This window comes from Coregonus clupeaformis, chromosome 37 (genome assembly GCF_020615455.1).
Source record: "Coregonus clupeaformis isolate EN_2021a chromosome 37, ASM2061545v1, whole genome shotgun sequence".
Taxonomy (NCBI): domain Eukaryota; kingdom Metazoa; phylum Chordata; class Actinopteri; order Salmoniformes; family Salmonidae; genus Coregonus; species Coregonus clupeaformis.
Genome location: NC_059228.1, coordinates 29,568,267 through 29,591,485, shown reverse-complemented (window position 1 = coordinate 29,591,485; position 23,219 = coordinate 29,568,267). Strand labels below are relative to the sequence as shown.

The following is a 23,219-nucleotide window of genomic DNA, read 5'->3' as shown; positions in this document are numbered from 1 at the left end:
TGAACTGAATTATAGCTCCGTCCTACCCATGATGTCCAGGTAGTCCTCAGCCAGCACTGTGGGGCCACGGTCAATGGGCTTGCCTGAGCCATTGAAAACACGTCCTGAAATAAAAGTGAAAGACATTCTCGATTGGTTTAATTTCATAGTACATGGATTGCTATCAACATAAGTATATCTGCCTCTGATTCCTTAATAAATATGAACAGTTATTTCAGGTTTCAGCCAATAGCGGAGATACTGTATTTAACATTTTCATTCATTTTGGGCCCATTACTCAGAATACTCTAGCAACAGATGGTTCACTCTCTACTATTCAAATACACCTGACCTTGTTGTGTGACATTTACAAAAGGTCCTAAAAGCCTCAGATTTTCTTAAATGTTTTGTTCCCCTAAGTCACGAGCGGGAAGACTCAATGCAGGACACAAATTGAGGAATTAACAGAGGCGAGGTAAAAATGGAGCAGAACAATTGTATTAAGCACACTAAGAGAGTAAAGCTTACAGGGTATGTTCTTCTTTGTGTGAGAAAGGGGGAGGAGGAAACAGTTATACAGATTGATGAAAACAGACGTAGAGCAGCCTAATTAAGTCTTAATCAGCGGTAGATTTCATGCTTCCTCCTGCCTAGCGCCCACGGGATGCCACTCAGCTTGTTGTGGAGGGCTCATCTTACCCAGCATGTCCTCAGACACAGGTGTGCGCAGGATGTCACCAGTGAACTCACAGGCCGTCTTCTTGGCATCAATACCAGATGTCCCCTCAAACACCTGAAAATGACATTAAATTAAACAGTATCTTTGAGTCGTTTGTGGTGTGTGTGTGTGTGTGTGTGTATGTGTGTGTGTGGGGGGGGGGGGGCTCACCTGTACGACAGCCTTGGTGCCAATCACCTCCAGCACCTGGCCACTCCTCCTGGTGCCATCAGGTAAAGTCAGATGCACAATCTCAGCATACCTGGGAAACTGCCACATAAAAAGGTGGAAAAACACAATTTAACAAACATGTTTCTTTCGGTCTTTCAAAACAGGAAACATACATGGCCTAGAATAAGGCTAACCCTGCAGAGAATAAGAATATCAATAAGCAAGCCAGAACACAAATGATTATAGAGAAGTAAACTCGGAAATACAGAACTAAATTCGTGCGTAATTGCATCAGATGCTCGATTAAGTTCTGGGGGCGACGTTAAGAGATACCATGATTCCGAAATTCGAATGATGCGAGCATTGAGATACCATGATTTGTCCAAATGATCAGTGACAAACAATCTGCATACCAGAAAAAAGTTCCTCGTTATCCGTCACATCCAACAGTCTGTTGACAGACGTTACGATACCAGTTATGTTACGTGCGTCTGTCCACGAGAGATTAATAGAGAAGTAATGTTAAATCTTCAGTCACCTTCACATTATCCAGAATTACCAGGGGGCCATTCACTCCAGACACTGTAGAATAAGCTGAAATAGAGAATAACAGTCAATTTGTTTTGCATCACTAACCACATTTCCATCCACAGTTTTTATGAGAGTCAAGTTGTACCGTATAAAAAATATAAAAATATCACGACAGCTGTGATGGAAACAGGAAGTTTCGGTACAACTTTAATTGCCGACAGATCATTTGTTTGTTTGACATGGTCGGATCTTTTTGTGTCTGTAAAACTAATTATGTGAGAAATGGCAGTTGAAATGCCTTTATGCGCAAATATTGACATAATAACCATCATATCGAAGTGATATGGTGTGTGTGATCCACCCACCACGAAACCATGCAGTTTATTAGGCTACAGTTTAAATCAATTATGATGAACTTCACAGGTTGGTGAAAGTGCACGGTAATGAGCTTGATGCACCTTTAAAATACAGTGTCTTCGGAAAGGATTCGGACCCCTTACCTTTTTCCACATGTTGTTACGTTACAGCCTTATTCTAAAATGGATTCAATAAAAATCCCGCAATCTACACACAATACCACATGACAAAGTGAAAACAGGTTTTCATAAATGTTTACACATTTATAAATAAAATTTAAAAAAATCAGGAATACCTTATTTACATAACTACTCAGACCCTTTGCTATGAGACTCGAAATTGAGCTCAGGTGCATCCGTTTATCATCCTTGAGATGTTTTTACAACTTGATTGGAGTCCACCTGTGGTAAATTCAATTGATTGGACATGATTTGGAAAGGCAAACACCTGTCTATATAAGGTCCCACAGTTGACAGTGCATGTCAGAGAAAAAACCATACAATTAGAACGAAGGAATTGTCTGTAGAGCTCCAAGACAGAATTGTGTCGAGGCACAGATCTGGGGAATGGTACCAAAACATGTCTGCAGCCTTGAAGGTCCCCAAGAACACAGTGGCCTACATCATTCTTAAATGGAAGAAGTTTGGAACCACCAAGACTCTTCCTAGAGCTGGCTGCCTGGCCAAACTGAGCAATCGGGGGAGAAGAACCTTGGTCATGGAGGTGACCAAGAACCCAATGGTCACTCTGACAGAGCTCTAGAGTTATTCTGTGGATATGGGACAACCTTCCAGAAGGACAACAATCTCTGCAGCACTCCACCAGTCAGGCCTTTATGGTAGAGTGGCCAGACGGAAGCCACTCCTCAGTAAAAAGGCACATGACAGCCCGCTTGGAGTTGACCAAAAGGCACCTAAAGGACTCTCAGACCATGAGAAACAAGATTCTCTGGTCTGATGAAACCAAGATTGAACTCTTTGCCCTGAATGCAAAGCGTCACGTCTGGAGGAAGCCTGGCACCATCCCTACAGTGAAGCATGGTGGTGGCAGCATCATGCTGTGGGGATGTTTTTCAGGGACTGGGAGACTAGTCAGGATCGAGGGAAAGTTGAACGGAGAAAAGTACAGAGAGATCCTTGATGAAGTCCTGTGCGCTCTGGAGCAGGTTCTCAGACTCGGGCGAAGGTTCACCTTCCAATAGGACAACAAGCCTAAGCACACAGCCAAGATAACACAGGAGTGGCTTCGGGACAAGTCTCTGAATGTCCTTGAGTGGCCCAGCCAGAGCCCGGACTTGAACCCGATCTAACATCTCTGGAGAGACCGGAAAATAGCTGTGCAGCAACGCTCCCCATCCAACCTGACAGAGCTTCAGAGGATCTGCAGAGAAGAATGGGAGAAACTCCCCAAATACAGGTGTGCCAAGCTTGTAGCATCATACCCAAAAAGACTTGAGGCTGTAATCACTGCCAAAAGGTGCTTCAACAAAGTACTGAGTAAAGGGTCTGAATATTTATGTAAATGTGATAGTTTTTATTTGTAATAAATTAGAAAAATGTATTAATTTTTTGCTTTGTCATTATGGGGTATTGTGTGTAGATTGATGGGGGAAAAAACAATTTAATCAATTTTAGAATAAGGCTGTAACGTAACAAAATGTGGAAAAAGTTAAGGGGTCTGAATACTTTCCGAAGGCACTGTAAATATCAAGGTCTTATTCTGGTGACATGATCGATGCTTGACTGCCGTTTGAGTTATAAAAATATTCTCGCTCTTATCCATAATAATCTCATGTAGACTGGCCTACCAGCACAGCCTACCCGCACAGCATCTGCAAGCTGTTGGCTAGAGCACACATGCCAAGACCTGAGTAGGCACATTTGCTATTTAACACAACAGTTTGTGACAAAACTATCAGGTAGAGTTGAAAACGCGATGGAAATGCATTGAACTTTTTATTGAAAACTTAAGCGAAAAAGTACATTTTGTGTGCACTGTTATCACACAATGATTTTTAACCGCAACAAGTCCGTTTGATGGAAACACTGGTGGGAAAATGCGCATATTTCCTTCACGTAGATTTTAAATATTTGCATGAAAATCTGTCTCCAATTGGACGGAAACCTAGCTATAAATGCAAAATGGTTTTGCTTGCAAGTAGATCAAGACCATGACCTTCAGTATAGGAGGAAAAAAAACATGAAAAACATGTCCACCAGTCCCAAGAGAGGGCTTAATGTTAGACAAGAGATGCGACACCTTGGAAACAAAATGTTAAAAGCAATAGTGAGAGGTTAAGAAAGGTGCATGGCTTTTTTGCATGAAAGCCAACAATCATATGGTAATAAGTAGACTAGTGTTTAAGGATACCTACGTTAGTAATTACAAAGTGACCTTTCGTAAAAGGGGTTTAAATGGCTTTCATGCATTTCATGGCCAAATGTCAAGGCCAGGCAAATGTCAAGGAAAATACATGACACACTTTGAACATATGGGGTAATATTGTATTTACCTAGGTCAAAGTCTACAATTTCTTAAACAACAGGACAGACATGTAGAGGTGATTGTTATTGTATTTACAGTGAATTTCAGAATTATAACTTAGGTCCACCTTAGCACAATCCATTTATTAATTCCCTGTACTCACATTCACCCCAGTGTCTCCACTTTGGCTAGTTTATTTTTATTTTTTGGCCCCAACCATATATTTTGTCTGCGCAATAAGCAATTGGCCTAATTTCTCATTCTTTAAAATGACTTTCACCCATCTCCAAAACGTCAGTTTTAGGTGGTTCAAGGACTCAGACGTCTTTTGTGTTCACTTGGGTCCGGGACTCTAAACCCCTTTGTTAAATACACATATTAGAACTCTGACCGTATTAGGGGCCACATCCCTCCCCTAAGGGCCAGTAGCTCTACACCACCACAGTGCTCAAAGCCCTCCTAAACAGACTTTCTACTACAGCATGGCTTCATGGGGCCATTTCCTGCTTCCAAAACACAAATGCACAGATACCGGCTCACCCCATCAAAACCATCAAACAAGGCGATCATACATGTTTTAAGAAATGCCCAAGAAAAAAATAAAATGTTTTGGTGGATCTTTTCATCTGAACTAGGACTTTTCACCCAATGAGTTCCACCGTAATGCCTGCGCGTTTTGGACTTCTAACCACTTTTAAACATTGCGCGTTCTTCTGCTTCCGTAGATACCAACCATTAGTCGATGTGATTAACGGGGGCTGAGTGATGTTTGTGAGACAAGGGCGGATCCCGGCCTTCTTACTAAAATGTCTGTAGAGTCCGAATGGTTTGAGCTACAAACTATTAAAACCTATCTATAAAAAGCCTCACGATCACGCACATGATACTCACAAGCTACACAAGACTGGTTACAAGGCAAGAGGCTCTTCTACATAGAAGACAATAGGAAGTCCTAGGGCATAGTGTCTATAATACTGTAATAAACTCACATAGTTACTGTCACAAACTCCAAACAGTTGTCACTGACTAGTTGGTTATCGATTTCTCACTGAGTAAATAATTTCTGTACTTACAGCATTCATATACATTTAATTAAGGCTTTTGATTTAGCTGACTTATTACTATTATTATTATTTTTTTTGACATTTGTCAATAAAACTCATGAATGCAACTGTCAAAATTGGTTTGTGTTCTGGACATGCAGATAAATGAAAAGCTGATTTTTGCTGGGGTCTCGGGACTGATAGGGTTAACTAGCCAAACTCACCGCACTGGGTATTGAGGAACCCAAGCTGTCACTGTCATGGGAAATATGCAGGTGGATGAATAGGTGGAGGCGGGCCTGGAGGCTGTCATTAAAGGCCCAAGTAGAGACAAACAGAAGAGTATGGGTGTGGTCCAAACTTTGTCCTCTTACTTTCTTTGGGAAAACATTAGCTCTGCTGACATTGGAGCCAATTTGTCAGTGTCTGCAAAAAACGTGGGCCTCCGCCTGCTTCTCCTCGCACATCTGTAGCATGGGGAGGTGAGGAGCAGGGCCGTATGGGAGGGGGGGTTGGGGGCTTTGTTTCCACCAGGTCTTCCATCATGCCCTTGTTTCTTTTTTTGTGTGGACCGTCAATCTCTTGGCCAATATCAAAGCTGCAAGGAAATTAGAGCAGACTGGTTCTAACACTGAGCACTAAAGCCTGGCGGGGTGCATCCACTATGCCACTAATTAGGCAGCGGCCAACAAATAACCCATCAATGCGCTATAGCCATTTCCCACACACTCACCTGCATTTCAAACCCTATTACCCAGCGTAAGAGAGGGGGGGAGAGAAAGAGAGCGAGACAGTGTGAGAGACAGATGGAGTGCTCAAGTGTGATAAAAGGACCACCACAACAGAGGGGTGCTAGTTGCCCTTCCTTCTCCAAATAAACTGCCTCTGCTTGGACTGCTATGACTATCAACTCCCTGCACTGGGAGTAAAGACATTTGTAGAGCCGAAAATAGACTATTTAAGATTCAAAAATCCACAATGCAATTCCGCAGCACCTCATCTGAACCGGATAGATAGAGACAGAGCCTATCCATGAAAAGGCAATTACAAAGTCACAGATTCCGTTTTGCCTCCCTCTACCCTGTGGCACAGGCCTTGAATGTAGGCTAATGAGTCGTCTAGCATTAATTAACACTGTGCTAAGCCTCAGTGCGAGCCTACGATCTCCTCAGTCTCAACACTTATTGAAATGAACCCTAATTAGCTATGAATCCTGGTTAGCTCTATTTCATAACTTTAATTCAGAACTTGTCACTACTCAAATCTGTAAGTAGGCCTATATGAATTAAATATAAGCATGCGGTGGTGATAATCATGATTTAGGCTAGCCTAGATGATATCTTGACTGGAGATAGTAGCCTAAATTAACTATGGCGCATCATAATATGGCCTAGCATTTGAGATTCCATTCTTTTTTATTTATTTTTATTTCACCTTTATTTAACCAGGTAAGCCCGTTGAGAACAAGTTCTCATTTACAACTGCGACCTGGCCAAGATAAAGCAAAGCGATAAAAACAACAGAGTTACATATGGGGTAAAAAAACAGTCAAAAAAATACAACAGAAAATATATATACACAGTGTGTGCAAATGTAGCAAGTTATGGAGGTAAGGCAATAAATAGGCTATAGTGCAAAATAATTACAATTAGAATTAACACTGGAATGATAGATGTGCAAGAGATTATGTGCAAATAGAGATACTGGGGTGCAAAAGAACAAAATAAATAACAATATAGGGATGAGGTAATTGGGTGGGCTAATTTCAGATGGGCTGTGTACAGGTGCAGTGATCGGTAAGGTGCTCTGACAACTGATGCTTAAAGTTAGTGAGGGAGATAAGTGTCTCCAGCTTCAGAGATTTTTGCAATTTGTTCCAGTCATTGGCAGCAGAGAACTGGAAGGAATGGGGGCCAAAGGATGTGTTGGCTTTGGGGATGACCAGTGAGATATACCTGCTGGAGCGCATACTACGGGTGGGTGTTGCTATGGTGACCAATGAGCTAAGATAAGGCGGGGGATTTGCCTAGCAGTGATTTATAGATGGCCTGGAGCCAGTGGGTTTGGCGACGAATATGTAGTGAGGACCAGCCAACAAGAGCGTACAGGTCACAGTGGTGGGTAGTATATGGGGCTTTGGAGACAAAACGGATGGCACTGTGATAGACTACATCCATTTTGCTGAGTAGAGTGTTGGAGGCTATTTTGTAAATGACATCGCCGAAGTCAAGGATCGGTAGGATAGTCAGTTTTACGAGGGCATGTTTGGCAGCATGAGTGAAGGAGGCTTTGTTGCGAAATAGGAAGCCGATTCTAGATTTAACTTTGGATTGGAGATTCTTAATGTGAGTCTGGAAGGAGAGTTTACAGTCTAACCAGACACCTAGGTATTTGTAGTTGTCCACATACTCTAGGTCAGACCCGTCGAGAGTAGTGATTCTAGTCGGGTGGGCGGGTGCCAGCAGCGTTCGATTGAAGAGCATGCATTTAGTTTTACTAGTGTTTAAGAGCAGTTGGAGGCTACGGAAGGAGTGTTGTATGGCATTGAAGCTCGTTTGGAGGTTTGTTAACACAGTGTCCAATGAAGGGCCAGATGTATACAAAATGGTGTCGTCTGTGTAGAGGTGGATCTGAGAGTCACCAGCAGCAAGAGCGACATCATTGATATACACGGAGAAAAGAGTCGGCCCAAGAATTGAACCCTGTGGCACCCCCATAGAGACTGCCATAGGTCCAGACAACAGGCCCTCCGATTTGACACAATGAACTCTGAGAAGTAGTTGGTGAACCAGGCGAGTTGGTGAACCAGGCGAGGCATTCTAATAAACAAAATATGCCCATCTTTAATTATAATTTACTTATTTAGGCTAGGGGTCACTGATGGCATATCCGCAGACTAAAAACCTTATATTTAAAACTTGTCATTTACCTCGTATCTAAAATCTGGCAAAATTCAACCTCCTCTCTGAGGACTTCTTTCATTGCCTAAAGCCATTGAGTTTCCACTCAAAATTGTTCCCAAAACTAAAAATACAGTAATATGAATGCAGAAATATGCAGAAGCACCGCAAATATCCCAACAATGAGTGTAGTGCAGGCCAGCAAAAATGTGTCACTCCTATTGGCCAACAAGCTCAGTCTTGGCTGCACTAAATAAAAGATTAGCCTCATGATTGACAGGATTATGCTTTCGCCTCCAACAAATCTTGGATACCCCCTTTAGAAAATGTTTTTTGTTCGCCCCTTTTCCCCCTCAGACAAATTGCAGAATGTACATTGGTTGGACCTATTATGGAGTTAATAGCTACACTTACCTTACAAAATTGTCCATATGTCTAAAAAGGAGATTCATATGGCTATTTTCTGAAGGGTTATAATTATGATGCAAGAAAATTGCAGCTGTATAAAAGTCCACAAAGTGCTAATGAAAATATATGAAAACAAATGGGAACGTAAGCTCAATTTTAAGATGGGCCTATTTTCAGACACTTCATCTAAGCATTTATTGTAAGAAAATAAATTATGCTTGCAGCATCTGGTGGATGGTCCTCTCCTAAAACACCCAAAAAAAGTCCTTCCAACAAAACGCATTGTTGCAATTATGGTTTAGACTAGGCCCACCAGAACATATAATAATGAAAAACAATTCAAAAGGCGTCCTCTGGGACAGTTGCACACTGCTAAAAAAATATAGTATGCCACTCATTACACAAGATAACGATTCATCAATGGGCTATACATTCATATGGTGTGAAGTAGCAACATTTCCCATTAGGTTTGAAAAACTTTCTCCACCCGTCTTTTGCTACTTGAGCTCAAGTGCAGCGGTCCCCTGGCTTGGCATGCAACGGCAGTGTGGGTCACCCTCCGGCCTGTTCAGCTGCCAGAGCCCTTTGTGTACAAAGATGTTAATTGGTCCTAATCCGCCACTAGAAGCTGTTTTGGTAGCCTGACCTCGCACCCTGAAGAACACCTTGGTGTGAAATACTAAAGGGCCCATTCAAGTACCAGAGAAAAGAGACACAGAGCATTCCAACACAATTCAATTTCCCAGCTGAAAGAGGAGGATCTAGGGGGGTGCTGGGATGGAGATGGGGTGCATCATCATTTGAATGCTGAATAAATGGTACAAAGCAGTGGTAACAGTGATGTGCGGCTCACAATCACACATTCTACCCGACCACAAGCATGCACAGGGGGCTTCTCACAGGCCGCCAGGAGATGGGAATGCTAATTGGCCCAAGCCTGAAACCAGGGAACCTCCTCATACTAAAACATCCAACTTAGCCAACAAACCCACTCCACCAAAAATAAAAGTCTAAAACAGGTTCCTTGGGACGTCCCAACTCTGACGTCACATCATTGAAGTTGAAATTGTATGGCCATCATATTTCTAATGTTTATCATAGAAAGAATGTAGCCAGCTACATTTCCTAATGTTTTGCTTATAGTTAATCTTGCATATTACCAGAGAAAAGTAGGCTACACTGAGAAAAGTACCAGAGAAAAGTAGCTAAACATCAGTCAGCGCTGTCTGCTGATAGAATGCCCATTTGTGAATTCTCAGAGTGGAGAAGTGCAACTGAAGCACAAAATTAGTCTGACGCTAGCAGAAATTACAATAACAAGTTATTTCAGCTGCTTGATGTGAGTGTGTTAGGTTTAGTTGATTGGGAAAGGAGAAGTAACATTAGCCTAGCTATCCTCCAGAACTATATTATTGAATCGACAATCAGCTGGTTGTTGACCATTTAAACATTATTTATTAAATCATTATTTATTGAAGTTGTCTTTAGTCATCATTGAACCTCTGCTAGCTAGTTACATGCCAATGATTTCTTTAGCATAGCAACTTGGAACAAATAGAATGAATGACTGGGTCAAAACATGAGAACAGAATTAACGACCAGCCTGTTTGGTCAGCAACTTCAGAACTAACTGGCTTTTGCCTAGACTATATCATCTGGTGGAAGGATGAAATAAAACTAACTTACCCATTAAAATAACATTAATGAAAACATGTAATTAATTATTATTATTATTTTTATACATGTTGGCAACCATTTTATAAAAGCCATAAGGCCCTCGAACCCGGTAATTATCGTGTGATAACTCCCGCCTCGGGCCTAAGAACAGCCCTTAGTTGGGAGTTATCACCCGATAGTCCGAGTTCTCATGCCTTATTGCTTAAGTAACTGTCCAGTGAAAATCTCACTTTTAAAAGCTCAATCTGTTAACTCATACCCAAATAATGTTGTTGACTCATCCTATACTTGCATGTGACCAAAGCATAAAAAAATTACTTTAAAAACCCACCTCAAACTGTTATTTAAAACAGACCGTTTCAATAATGCTTGCCATTTCCTCAGAGGATGAAGTCATGTTTTTGACCAAGTTGTCTCATTGGCTGAGCTAGCAAATCAGCTGTTACTTGTCATTAATATTTTTATTGACAGCTATATGCCCACACAATTTTGTTGTTGGGTACGCCCACACCATTCAAAACACAGAAAATCTGCTTTTTAACATACTTGATAAAAAATAAACATTCAGAAGGAAAACATTTGTAATTAATTATAGATCATATTTCTGAGAAATCTGGAAACAGCTACTTTAAACCTGGGACACCAGGTGGATACAATTAGTTATCAGGTAGAACAGAAAACCAGCAGTACTCTGGATAGTAGGGGTGATTAAGTCATACAAGGATCATGATGGCGGTGTTAAAATGGCAATTCCAAAGATTAGGCCAACTACTGTAGACAAGCATTAACATACCCATGTCAAAATACCTTAACTATCCCCATTTAACTGTTTTTGCGGTGCCATTTCGACAAGATGTTGGCCTAATTGTTTAACAATTCAAACCTTCAGGCTGGTGGGAGAAAATAAGCCTATTTCTACCACAGCACAAAAAAAGTAATACATTGAAATACTATTGGGTGGAGTCAAGACGGACCTTGCCAAACTGAATTAAAGCAACCTTCAGATAAAATCTCAATTGCTTGTAAAACCAGTGTAAGAGAGATCACAAACGGAAATCAATATATAAAAGTATATTCTATGGCACAAGGACAGCTGAGCAGGATTATTTTGGATGAATTTGGAATTGAATAGCCTAATCAGCCTGCTTCCTGACAACTCTGTTAAGGCTACAAAAGCCTGCATACAGGAATTAGTATGTTACAGACTTTGTAAATCATTTATTGAAATGGCAGAAACTCAAAATATGAAAAGTGTCACAATTATAATGTCCCTTGTATGGATCATAAAAAGGTAAGTATGCAAATGATTAAGACAGGTGTCAAATAGTATGAATAGGTTACATTAATAAATATAATAGTTATTTACAGGGGCATTGACAAAAAATTGGGATACTGCCCAATTTGCCAGTACCTGCTACCCACCACTGTTTCTAACACTCATCTCTTTTAACAATGCTCCTCTTAGTGATGACAACCCCATCAAATGGGCATGCTTTTAACCTTGCAGGTAGATGGCCCCACTATGGAAAGAGGACTCCCCACCTGACTGCATTGATTGGGAAGCATGTAAATCAGGCTCGGACCAGGGGAGAATTGGCTGGCAGGGTGGGAACACTAATCTGTGGGGTAGTTTGCTGGTGGGGAGCATACTGATGGGGGACACCTATACAGAGAGACTGCTGGTTAACCCCAGAGCCTATCTGCAAAGGTGGCAAAGTGGTGCAGTTATAACAGATCGAAACAAGAACGATGCCACAGCAACAGTTTAGAGCCATTTGCTGGGGGCGAGGAGCATTGTCATTCTCTTCGTAGCCTAACCTGTCTAGAGATGGCTCAGTTTGGGTCCCTCATTGTCGGCAGGAGCAAAGGAAGGTTGAATTCAATTCCAGTCATGAAATGCACTGAATATTTGCAAAGTAAATTATAATACTTTAAATTCTAACAAATTCTAGTAATTCACTGGGTAATTTAAAAGGGTAGCCACTTACAACATACAGTAACTGAAAATAGTAAATCACTATTCTGATCTTGGAGGAAGTGATCAATGGAGCAACAGAGGGGATTTCTTGACATGGAAAATAAACTGGCCTCTCACTTCTCCATAAGGCTCACTACAGTCTACGGAAGGCATGTGAAGAAATGTGAAAAAACACCAAGCTGAGGAAATGTCTCAACTCACTTGGATTGATTTCTCCTCATACAAATGCAAAAAGAATGCGGCATGTTCATTTTCTTTCATGTTAAGACAAACGCCCACAGAAAGTATTTATTTATCTGAAAAGCCAGTTGCTTAACCACTTGCAGAGACATAAAATGAACACTATTGTTTAGGACAGGTTTTGTACGTAGAAATTATTTTCAATGTGACATCTGAGGCATTTGTTTATCATTAGCCTACTACATCATTACCTTAATTACTTATTTGAAAATAAATAGTCTGCCTTGCACAATGTCTTTATAACACTGACTGTGTCCAACTTAAACAATGGGAAGCCATCCACTGGGTTAATGACCATTGTTGAAATTGACATGAGACAAAGGACCTTTATACAATAAAAATGTAAAGACTTGCTGTACACCTGTTTATTTCTCCTCCATTTCAGAGAATATTTTCATTGCCTTGCTCAGACGCCTGTTGATTCACTGATGTAATGCAAAGCATTGGTACATCGTGATCTTATACCCTAGGTTGCACTCATATAGCTACCCCAGGGAAATGGTTTCTTTGAACAAAGTCTCTGAAAGTACAGGTTTATAGGCTATCCACCAACCTCTCCCAATAAAGCTGGGCCTATGGCATGTATGGTACTGCAAGTACGCTAACTAATTACTATGATAGTATGCATTGAACATTTTAAAATTATTAATGAAAAGGGTGTTTGTCACTATTTTCATACCGGTTTCAACAAATTATAAAAAGAACAAAAACAGGACGCCTTCTTATGAAAAGAATGTGCCAGCTCATGCACCACTAGAATAACATAGAGAAGGCTAAATTGTTTTCTAAAATTTTCTTATTTGTTCAAATTGCTGCCCGGACTATAAGCATGCACTGAATGGTGGCTGTTCAGTATGATATTTGATGAGCATGAAAAATGGTGCAATGTGGCATGCCTACATTAGAGGGGACATTTGAAAAGTAGGATGGGGGTGGGGGGGGAATAGGGTTATAACGCAAAGCAGCATCTTCGCCTTAGCTTTCAGATGGCCGCTCCATTAAGTAATTTCCTTCCAGTATGCTAACAGGCTTTTAGTCCATGCTTTCCTCTGATACTCAAGGAAAAATACCACCTGGCTAGCTCTATGATAGGACATGTTTGAGGTGTAAATTAATGAGGGACAGTGAAGAACATCAGTGAGATACGGCCAAAGAGGAAATATGAGGTACCATCTACAGGTAACTGCCAAAATAAAGAAAACACAAGTAAAATCAGGGATACAAAGTATTTTGAAAGCAGGTTCTTCCACACAGGTGTGGTTCCTGAGTTAATTAAGCAATTAACATCCCATCATGCTTTAAAAGATAATGTATAAAAATGCCCAGTTGCCCATTATTTTGGCTACAAGAAGAGATCTCAGAGACTGAAAGAGGGATCTCAAAGGAGCATAGGGGGTTTAAAGTGTGTGTGTGTGTGTCAGTCACCAGATCTCAACTCAATTGAACACTTATGGGAGATTCTGGAGCGGCGCCTGCGAGAGCGTTTTCCACCACCATCAACAAAACACCAAATGATGGAATTTCTCATCAAATCAAATGTTATTAGCCACATGCGCCGAATACAACAGGTGTAGACCTTACAGTGAAATGCTTACTTACAAGCCCTTAACACTTTTTTTCTTCTTAAACTGCATTGTTGGTTAAGTAAAAAAATAAAAGATAAGTAAAAAATTTAAATAGCAAATAATTAAAGAGCAGCAGTAAAATAAAATAACAGTAGGGAGGCTATAAACAGGGGGTACCGGTACAAAGTCAATGTGCGGGGGCATCGGTTAGTCGAGGTGGAAGAATGGTGTCGCATCCCTCCAATAGAGTTCCAGACACTTGCAGAATCTATGCCAAGGTGCATTGAATCTGTTCTGGCTATTAAGACACGTATGTTGGTGTTTCCTTTATTTAGTTAGTTACCTGTATTTCCTATGCAAAGGTAAATAGATTTTTTTAAATTATCAATCCGAGCTTATTAAATGTAACCTAAATAGTGTCGGCCCTATATATGGAATCTTTTTAGTCTTTAGGCTAAAGACGTTTAGTCAAAATCTCATATTGAAAATGTATTTCCAGCTATTGTCTAAAGCAGGAACATTGTGTACGTAGTAAGACCTTAAAATATGTCCTGAAAACATGTCTGTACAAGAAACATAAATTATATTTAAATAGATATTCAATACAAGTTCTTCGTTGATTTAGAGCAGAAATATCAACTATTAAAATATATAATTTAGACAATAGCAAAAACAGATAAACAGTTCTACATTTTACATTTTAGTCATTTAGCAGACGCTCTTATCCAGAGCGACTTACAGTTAGTGAGTGCATACATTTTTATGTTCTACAACTGAACATCAAGAATCAAGTGTCTGCCCTGCCACAAAATGCTGTGATACGGCTTATTTATTATTATTAGTTCACAGCTCTAATGCAGACATTTTTTTACAAGGAGTTAATATTTAGGAGCACACAAATACCATAAAATGTAACGCTGAGTCTTAAATAGTCACCTGTCCCTTTTAATAGCCAGGCAACGGCACACATTTCAGCAAATAAACACCCATTTTAAATAAACGTTGGGTCTAAATGAATTGCTTACGAGGTTACCATGAATGTTTACACGGTTTATTAAATAATTCAGTAATGACTCAAAAAAATTGGCCGCTAACAGCTGAGAACTTCTAGTTAACGGGCAAAAAGTTTTTTTTTTTTTTTTTTTTTTAATAGAGGCATACTAAGACAAAAAGAAACATGACAGTGTGTAAATGATAACACAGTGCAGGAAATGAAGACATTTATTAAAATGCTGATAGTGAATGCAGGAATTAAACAATTAACTATAAAAATGAGCAAAAGCTGTGTGCATTAAGGAAATAGAGGCCTGGCTCAAATAGTGTGCATTAAGGAAATAGAGGCCTGGCTCAAATAGAAGTCTGTCTATAATAAGCGCCTTTTGTTCAGTGATTTAAGCAAATAAAAGCCCAGCCTATTAATTTAAGCTTAACTGTGCATTTATGAGCACAATTACATTATTTGAGTGTTTTAAATGATAAGAAATTACTAAAAGTTCATGAATAAAAGGTTTTTGGAGTGTTCCATGCTCAATCAAGCACAATGTACCCACAAAAATATTTGAGTCATTAGGTGAGAAATGTTCAGCTGCCCCTTTAAGGGGCGGGCCATTACCGTGGTAACGGCACTCCGTGTCTTTCAGAGATTAGAATCTATGTTGCCGCAAACTCAAACTAATATTGAAAAACAATCTAGCATGTGAACAAAACTATGTAACTAGCCAAGAAGCACAAGGACAGTTAGTAGACCTTTCAGGTCAATTCGACCAACTTCTACATTTGGGCTTTGGATAAAAACCTTCTTTTTTTTTTTTTACTGTTCCCGAATGCTGTTTGACCACCCGCCAACGTGGCTGGTGAAAAGGACATTCTTACCTGCCAATGCCAAAATCTACCTGCATTTGGCAGGTGTTAATTTCCCTTGAAAAAGAAAAGGAGAGCCGCACACTCTAGGAGCTCAGATGCAATAATTTATAACCAACGTTTCGACAGACAAGCTGTCTTCATCAGGGTATAATGACAAACACCACAGGTCACTAGTTTATAGTGTCAAAGGACACACACACAGGTGTCTGTAATCATGGCCGGGTGTGGCTTGATATCATTGGTTAATTTACAGATATAAATAGAACATAAAACACATAAATGGATAGCATACGATCATAGATACAATTTGGCTACATAGGCCTACAAACATTTACAATGAATAGCAACATCACAATAATGGCACAAGGTGTTAATTTCCCACCCTGAAAGTGCCACTTAAAATGTATCATTAACAATCCCCGCTTCCCATCATAAACTAACCTACATGTACACTCACTGGCCAGTTTATTGAGGTACACCCATCTAGTACCGAGTCGGACCCCCTTTGCCTCCAGAAAAGCCCGAATTCATTGTGACATTCTACAAAGTCTCGGAAACGTTCCACAAGGATGTTGGTTTCATGCTGACACGATGGCATCATGCAGTTGCTGCAGATTGGATGACGGTACATTCATGCTGTGAACAACCTGTTCCATCTCATCCCAAAGATGCTCTATTGGGTTGAGGTCTTTGGACTGTGCAGGCCACTCAAGTAAACTGAACTCGCTTTCATGTTCCAGGCAATGTTTTTCCACTCCTCAAATTTTCCAGTGTTGGTGATTGCGTGCCCACTGGAGCCGCTTCTTCTTGTTTTTAGCTGATGGAACCTGGTGTGGTTGTCTGCTGCAACAGCCCATCTATGGCAAGGAACGACGAGTTGTGCGTTCCGAGATGCCGTTCTGCACAACACTGTTGTACTACGCCGTTATTTGTCTGTTTGTGGCCCGCCTGTTTGCTGGCAAGATTCTTGCCGTTCTTCTTCGACCTCTTATCAACGAGCTGTTTTCACTCACAGGACTGCCGCTGAATGGATGTTTTTTGTTCGTCGCACCATTCCCGTAAATTCTAGACACTGTCGTGTGTGAAAAGCCCAGGAGGGCGGCCGCTTCTAAGATACTGGATCCGGCGCGCCTGGCACCGAATATCATACCACACTCAAAGTCGCTTAAGTCACTTGTTTTGCTCATTATGGTGTGTCTTGTCCTTTACAGAGATGTACTTAGGCATACTCATTTGTTATGTTGACAGGCAGGCCTATGGGCTACCATTTTATGTTCAAACTCGAAACATACAATATAAGCCTATATGCCTACATCCAATGTCCTTCCACACGTCACCAAGAGCAGATAGAGGCTGAATTTAGCCTCTATGGTTCTAAGGTCGTGTCTGTACTGCCTTTAGCCGGAATCAGAGACAGCAGATTCAACACCACAGCTGGATGTTGGCCAGGCCTATTTTCACACCCTGGTGAAGAATAGATGGCTGAAAGGCACCCTCTTCCCAATACACCACTGTTAAAAGGCCTCTGAGATGGAGGCATATCACAGATGGATGGTGACTCCATTAACTGTTCCTTGAAATATTAACATGGGGATATGATTTCTCTATATGTTCTCTTTCATATAATCCTGTATTAATTATTTTGGCCACTGCTGAAGAACACATCAAAACACCCATTTCATAAGTGTTTATACATAGTTTTTACTTTAAATGTATGAATCTGAGCTGCAAAAAGAGACTATTAGCCAAGGACGTTAATTAGAAATTTAGCAACAACACTAAACTCTATGCAGACAGGTATTTTGTTCTGACAAGCAAAAGGCATTACAAGCTCCAGTTTAATTGATAAAGCTGGTAATAATTTGTTATTATTCATTAAAGAGTACTTTGATAATGCTAACGTTAGCCAATTTATCCAAATTGCAGATGGCTAGGCTACATCTTGGGAGCCAATTTCAACCTTTTGGTTCAGTCCTACAATCCGGTGCCTTTTGGACCTTAACTTTTGGAGGGAAAAATTATATATTTTTATTTTTTGGTATTCTATCAGAAAAAGGGACACGTTTGACTTTCAGAAAACATATTGGGTCACTCAGACACTTAAATCCCTGTTAGCTGCATAATCTCATACAGTCATTGAATAATTGTAACACGGTGGAACCTAACAAGGTGGACATTTGGAGCCTAAATTAGCCATTGCTCTGTGGGTGATTGAGATTAAGATAGTATAATGGTAAATACTTGAGGATTGTAACTTCTATATTAAATGCATTTTAGAATTTGATTAATTTTCTCTATAATTTAGCCTAAGCGGGACGAAATGTAGGAGTGAAACAGACTAAAATCATGAAACATGGAAAAATAGATAAAACCGAGTGTTCATATTTATTTAGCATGCACCATTGTTTTCCCAACAAAACAATGACACTTCCTCAATGTGATGTCATTGTTGGAATGGGCGGTTTTCTTAAAAGGATAATTAATACAAACTAACAGGGTGGAAAGTGATATCAGGGACACAGAACGTGTTAAATACAATAAAAAATACAATATTCATGAAAAAAAGGTTTTGATGAGATATTTTAAATATTGTATTATTTTATGCCTTATATTTCTTGTAGAAGTTGATGAACAACATCCTGGGACATGGCAAAAACTCTTACATCCAATGAAAAAAATAATATAAAAAATGCATAAAATTCCCTTTCAAGATCCATATTTTTGTGTTAAGGTAAAGGCCACCTGACCTTTTATTTAAATCCTTTTAGAATCCACATTTTACACTAAATAAAGGGGGCATAAAAGGCACTGCACACTAGGAATTACCCTTAAATTGATATTTTAGAATGGGGCATCAACTGGCTATTAGTTTTACTCTTTTCAGTGTCATAGACAAAGTCATTGTCAAACGTTTAAACATATGTATGTAAATTATAGCTAGGATGGCATTACAAGAGGGAATTCATCGATGAAAATGAATGCATGACACCACCCTCTCCGCTGTTCCTGCAGCCGCTCACGTGATTACGTCACATGAGTGGGAAAATCAACCCATCTGTCACTATTCATGTCTTCCTAGAAACAATTTCCACAACCCAATACAATTAGCTAGCTACCTACATAGCAAAATCGAAGGCTGCAGTATATTTTTAAAAAGTAACTAAAGGCGTTGATTGCGTTACACGATATATTTCCCTACCGTTGCACGGTTATTCAGTCAGGAACAGTCAGCTGACTTGGCAATGCTAACGTTAGTTTAACTTGCTTGGAAACTAGCTAGCTAATGTTCGCTTAACGCTTGATTTACCAAGTCCAATATAGTACATATTTGCATGCATATATGTATAACGCTATTATTAAACTGATTACAATATTGTACAGAACATACAAGCAAAAATTATTTAGACTGTTTTGCAAAACAGCTCCGCGTACTAGACAGGTTAACTAATGCTAACCATTGGGCACATTAGCTAATGTTAGCTTGCTAGCTAGTCATTTAACTCCTTTTCGAATTTTACTTAAGTCACCTGCAGTGACAGTCGGTCAAGTTCAATGTTAATGCAAAATGTTTTTTATATTGGATATTTCACAGACACTGTAAGCATTTGTTTTCGCGCAAACAAACGAGGTTAGCTACCAAGCTATGGAGAATCAGCGTTTAAGCTTCTGGCTAGGTACGTACTCAGCCTTGGTTGTGAGATGTAGTTTCTGGTCACAGCCTGTGTGTGTGTCCTTGCCGCAGCAGGGCCGTTGATGTCCATTGTCCTGTTTCCCACCAATGTTGCCATGGTTAAATACACGAACCTCACTAGTTACCTGCTACGTTACAGTATTGGCGGTGTGCTGCTAGCTGTGAGGCTATTAAAATTTACTTCGGCGGAGGCTAGTCATATGACATTGGAAGCCGGATGTTTGGGGTTTCCACTAGTTACTACAGCCACAAAGTCAGAATTGTCTATAGCACTTTTCTTTATTGCTTATTGGGTCTTAATTTGAGTTTAAGTTTATGCATAAGGTTATCATTGTCGTAAAGGTTAAATTTAAAATCCGATTTTATGAAGATAAATTGTATAAATGGGCAGGGTTTATGACTTTGTGGCTGTGGTAACTAGTGACGACCGGATGTTTGCGTATACAGGAAGACAAGGGCTCGTTCTCATCATTATCATTGCAGTTGGATGCGCCTCAGAACAATGATCTTTCTGAATTTACAGTGGATATGGGATAGCCTACAGACCGATCCTACGCTATGTAATCATATAAACACGACTGTCAACCGAATAATTGGAGGAAGAAGGTGAACATTTTCACACACACACACACTTAATAGATTTCATAAAGTCAAATGAAAACGTGATTATCTAGGTTGTCTTTCACAGCACATGTGGGGATTGCATTTCAGGGAGCCTATCTAGAGATGGACATTCTCCCAGCATGTCCGCCTTTTGGTTATAGTGGTACTTGTATATTGAGGGCCTACAGTTTTAAAGGTCCTTGAAAGTAGGACACTTCAGTTAGAATACCTGAACAGGGCTACAAAAGGCCCAAATTGGATGACTTCTCACACTGCCAGTGTTCCGGTAAAACCTAGTTCAGTGTCTATTATCGTAGAAAATGTTTTTTCTTTTAACTTTTTAACTTATGAAGTTGTGTGTTTTCAGGTACGCTATTAGCAAATTATGAGAGAACAGCAGTATGCAATGCCCACTGGAATCTCATGACTGAAAATCATGACTTCTCACATTATAATTTAGTTTGATGGAATTTCTGGCAAAAGAGAGGTGCTTTCTCTGAAATCTTACATCGCATTCCACATAGCCTATTGCTACCCTACAGCACATTGGTATACTGTACGAGATAGATGATCTGTCAAAATCTGTGATCTGCTAGTGCATCGTGACCTTAGTTTGAGCTAGTAGCCTTCTGGCTTCAGATTGTTGAAATCACATGTGCCTCACACTCACACAATGTCCTGGTGAGTGCATTATCACTTATTTTGAGTGACAGGAAAAAAACGGCACTGATCCTGTTTCACTTGAAGCAGCACGTCCAGCACAATAGGTTGTAAGCGAATGTTTGAAGATGGTTTTGAACTGGTGCCTCCTACCCAACTGACACACACACATACACACCAGCTCTCTGATGGCAGAAAAAGCACTACAAATTGAAGTGGGTAAGCGCTGCAGCGGTGAAGCTGACGACACAACCCATTCCCGTAGTCCCTGGAGAGCCTATCCAAACGTTTCAGACTGCATGCAAAAAATAGCAAATTAATGCTACTGAAGGGCGCCCACCCACAGGAGCACTGCCCTCATTTAAAAAATATCAGCTTTTTTCCTGAGTATTTTAAAATGAGTTCAAAGGATATGATTTTGCACAAACACCTTGTTACTACCTACCTAAGCTACCTGGAATATTCATAGATGCGAGTGTAGTGCTGCTATATGTTGTCCGGCTCATTGTGTTACTGTAAAGGTGAGGCCATTGTATTTTTTTTTTTTATATACATACCTACATATACATACATTTTTTTCTTTTTTTAAAATATATTAAAATATATTCCCCTTTTGGTGTTAGTTGATATGTTAAATCAACCAACATTTGGTGTTAGTTGATATGTTAGATCCACCAACAAATGGATAAAATAATAAAGGCCTATTATTTGATCAGGCTGTTAGTAGCTACATTTGTATTATTTAATTTGACTAAAATGTATTGATATGACTACACAAAGATTTCTATAATCGTATATTTCAAGGCCAATTGACCTACACGAAATTAGTTTGTTTCCCACATCCTCGAAAAATGTAAAAGCCCTTTGAAATACATTACTTGAGGTTGAGTCATCATGCCTACAGAATGCCCTTATATAAGAATGACATACTGTCTGTACATATAATGGTAAATACTGCAATTAAATTGTTATTGTTTCAATTAAGGCCACTTAAAGGGGCAATCCGGGATTCAAAAAACAGTAAACCCCTTTGAAGCTATAAAGTCTTTGTTTACAATTACATTGTTTACAAACATCGGAGTAAAAACAAGCTTATATTTTGGGTTCTGATAGGGTAAGACAGTTGAACTAAGCTTGTGAGGCATTAGTTATATTGTAACAACCTTAACCCAACACCTAGCGACCTCATCAGGGGACCTAACAGTGAAATGCTTACTTACAAGACCTTAACCAACAATGCAGTAAGAAAAAAAAGAAGAGAAGTAAAAAATAATTAAATAATAATAATTAAAGAGCAGCAGTAAAATGAAATAACAGTAGGGAGGCTATATACAGGGGGTACCGGTACAGAGTCAATGTGCGGGGGCACTGATTAGTCGAGGTAATTAAAGGTAATATGTACATGTGGGTAGAGTTAAAGTGACTATGCATAGATAATAAACAGAGTAGCAGCAGCGTAAAAGGGGGGGGACGACGACAATGCAAATAGTCCGGGTAGCCATGATTAGCTGTTTAGGAGTCTTATGGCTTGGGGGTAGAATCTGTTAAGAAGCCTTTTGGACCTACACTTGGTGCTCCGGTACCGCTTGCCGTGCGGGAGCAGAGAGAACAGTCTATGACTATTTTTAGTGCCTTCCTCTGACACCGCCTGATATAGAGATCCTGGATGGCAGGAAGCTTGGCCCCAGTGATGTACTGGGCCGTACGCACTACCTTCTGTAGTGCCTTGCGGTCGGAGGCCGAGCAGTTGCCATACCAGGCAGTGATGCAACCAGTCAGGATGCTCTCGATGGTGCAGCTGTATAACTTTTTGAGGATCTGAGGACCCATGCCAAATCTTTTCAGTCTCCAGAGGGGAAATAGGCTTTGTCGAGCCCTCTTCACGACTGTCTTGGTGTGGAGGAACTTGAAGCTCTCAAGTAGCTTAATGGTTAATGGTTAAGAGCGTTGTGCCAGTAACCGAAAGGTCGCTGGTTCTAATCCCCGAGCCGACTAGGTGAAAAATCTGTCGATGTGCCCTTGAGCAAGGCACTTAACCCTAATTGCTCCTGTAAGTCGCTCTGGATAAGAGCGTCTGCTAAATGACCAATTATTTATTATTTATTTTAACCTGTTCCACTACAGCCCCGTCGATGAGAATGGGGCGTGCTCAGTCCTCTTTTTGTCCCTTTTTTTTTAAATTTATTTTTTAAAGTTTTTTTTTGGCTAAGGTATTGGGTTGACAGTCGCTGTACCTTTCCAAACATGGGTCTGCTGCAGACCCACTTCCTCTCGCTTACCTCATGTCGAAATAAAAGTTATCTGCAAGCTATCGCTACTTGGGCACATATGGTGCATGTGCAGGACTTTTA

At 40.2% G+C, this 23,219-nt stretch overlaps 1 protein-coding gene across 1 annotated transcript in view; it reads right to left on the bottom strand.

Annotated features, from left to right (window-relative positions):
- LOC121553239 (V-type proton ATPase subunit B, brain isoform-like) overlaps nucleotides 1-19,823 on the bottom strand; it is a 41,199-nt gene extending 21,376 nt beyond the window's left edge. Inside the window, exons 1-5 of the mRNA XM_041866266.1 lie at nucleotides 19,597-19,823; nucleotides 1,407-1,462; nucleotides 869-967; nucleotides 679-772; nucleotides 27-104 (exon numbers count right to left, since the gene is read on the bottom strand). Of these exons, the coding sequence (XP_041722200.1) occupies nucleotides 27-104; nucleotides 679-772; nucleotides 869-967; nucleotides 1,407-1,462; nucleotides 19,597-19,702 (433 nt within the window). The 5' untranslated portion in view covers nucleotides 19,703-19,823. The remainder of the gene's footprint in view (nucleotides 1-26; nucleotides 105-678; nucleotides 773-868; nucleotides 968-1,406; nucleotides 1,463-19,596) is intronic.
- Nucleotides 19,824-23,219: the final 3,396 nt, after the last annotated feature.